The sequence below is a fragment of the Mandrillus leucophaeus genome, unplaced genomic scaffold (assembly GCF_000951045.1).
Source record: "Mandrillus leucophaeus isolate KB7577 unplaced genomic scaffold, Mleu.le_1.0 Scaffold20, whole genome shotgun sequence".
NCBI classification, from domain to species: Eukaryota; Metazoa; Chordata; class Mammalia; order Primates; family Cercopithecidae; genus Mandrillus; species Mandrillus leucophaeus.
This window is the reverse complement of record NW_012102032.1, coordinates 1,944,548-1,945,582: the sequence shown is the minus strand read 5'-3', so window position 1 is coordinate 1,945,582 and position 1,035 is coordinate 1,944,548. Positions and strand designations below refer to the sequence as shown.

The following is a 1,035-nucleotide window of genomic DNA, read 5'->3' as shown; positions in this document are numbered from 1 at the left end:
GTGTGTATGTAGTGAAAATGTTTTATGTATATTGCAAGTAAAACCTATGTGAGTATGTTTTTGCTGACTATAAAAATTTAAAAGTTTTAATTGCCTATGGGAAACCACTGAATAATTGTATATAGTCAACTGTCAATTGATAATGCCTTGGAGAACAGAAGTACAAATCTAAATAGTTTCCCATATATGATGTGGGGACTGATTTTTAAATTATTCTGAAGCAAATATAATTCTGATTTTATCCAAATAGGTTAATAATCAGGTTCAAGTGCCTCAACAAATTGTTGCCAAGCTGAAATAATACAGATAATTAAAGCTAGTTAGCAAACTGACAAATTCCAAAAGGAGGATTCATTTAAACAAAGACTAAATAGCATTAATGTGATTTGTTAACATCACTCCAATAAAGCATAAGTTAGTTTCTTACCTTAGATTTAAAAGGCATGATGAAAGAAGGCACCAATAAAATAAGGCATTTTAAGCCCATGAAAAAGAATTTCAGAATGAAGTCTGTAATTCCAACAATCCAAAGTACTTCCCAGAAGCTCAAATGGTCCAAAGTAGGATTTAAAAAAATTAAGCTACCAAAAGAAAAACATCAGAATTTACCAGAGCAACATAGAAAGGTAAAGTATTAATAAAGGGTTTTAATTTGCTACAAATATTTTGATATGTAAAAAATATGAATTTGGCAGGATGTCAGAGTTCACAATAATGGAATGGAGGATCATTTTGCTTATTTTAGAGAGACTTTTAGAATGTTTGGATTTTAGATCTTTCCTTTATAGAATAAGGAAAAAGTCTTCAGTTTGTCATAGTTGACACCTTTCTAGCCTGTAAACGAGAAAAACTCATCAATACCAAACATCTGCCATGTTTTTCTTAACCAATTCCAATTAAGATTCCATCTCTTCCTTTCAGTGAATTGCTTGTCAAGATCATCAACTCCCTCTGTATGGCTAAATTTCAAGGTCACTTCTCTTTTTCCGTCTTCCCTCCCTGAATAATTTTCTTTTTCTTTTTTTTTTTTTTTTT

The 1,035-nt window shown here is 30.6% G+C and overlaps 1 protein-coding gene across 1 annotated transcript in view; it reads right to left on the bottom strand.

The window, feature by feature from the left end:
• The window catches only part of RNFT1 (ring finger protein, transmembrane 1), a 17,232-nt gene that overhangs the window by 6,023 nt on the left and 10,174 nt on the right, over positions 1-1,035 (bottom strand). The window contains exon 4 of the mRNA XM_011979255.1: positions 428-585. Within this exon, the coding sequence (XP_011834645.1) occupies positions 428-585 (158 nt within the window). The remainder of the gene's footprint in view (positions 1-427; positions 586-1,035) is intronic.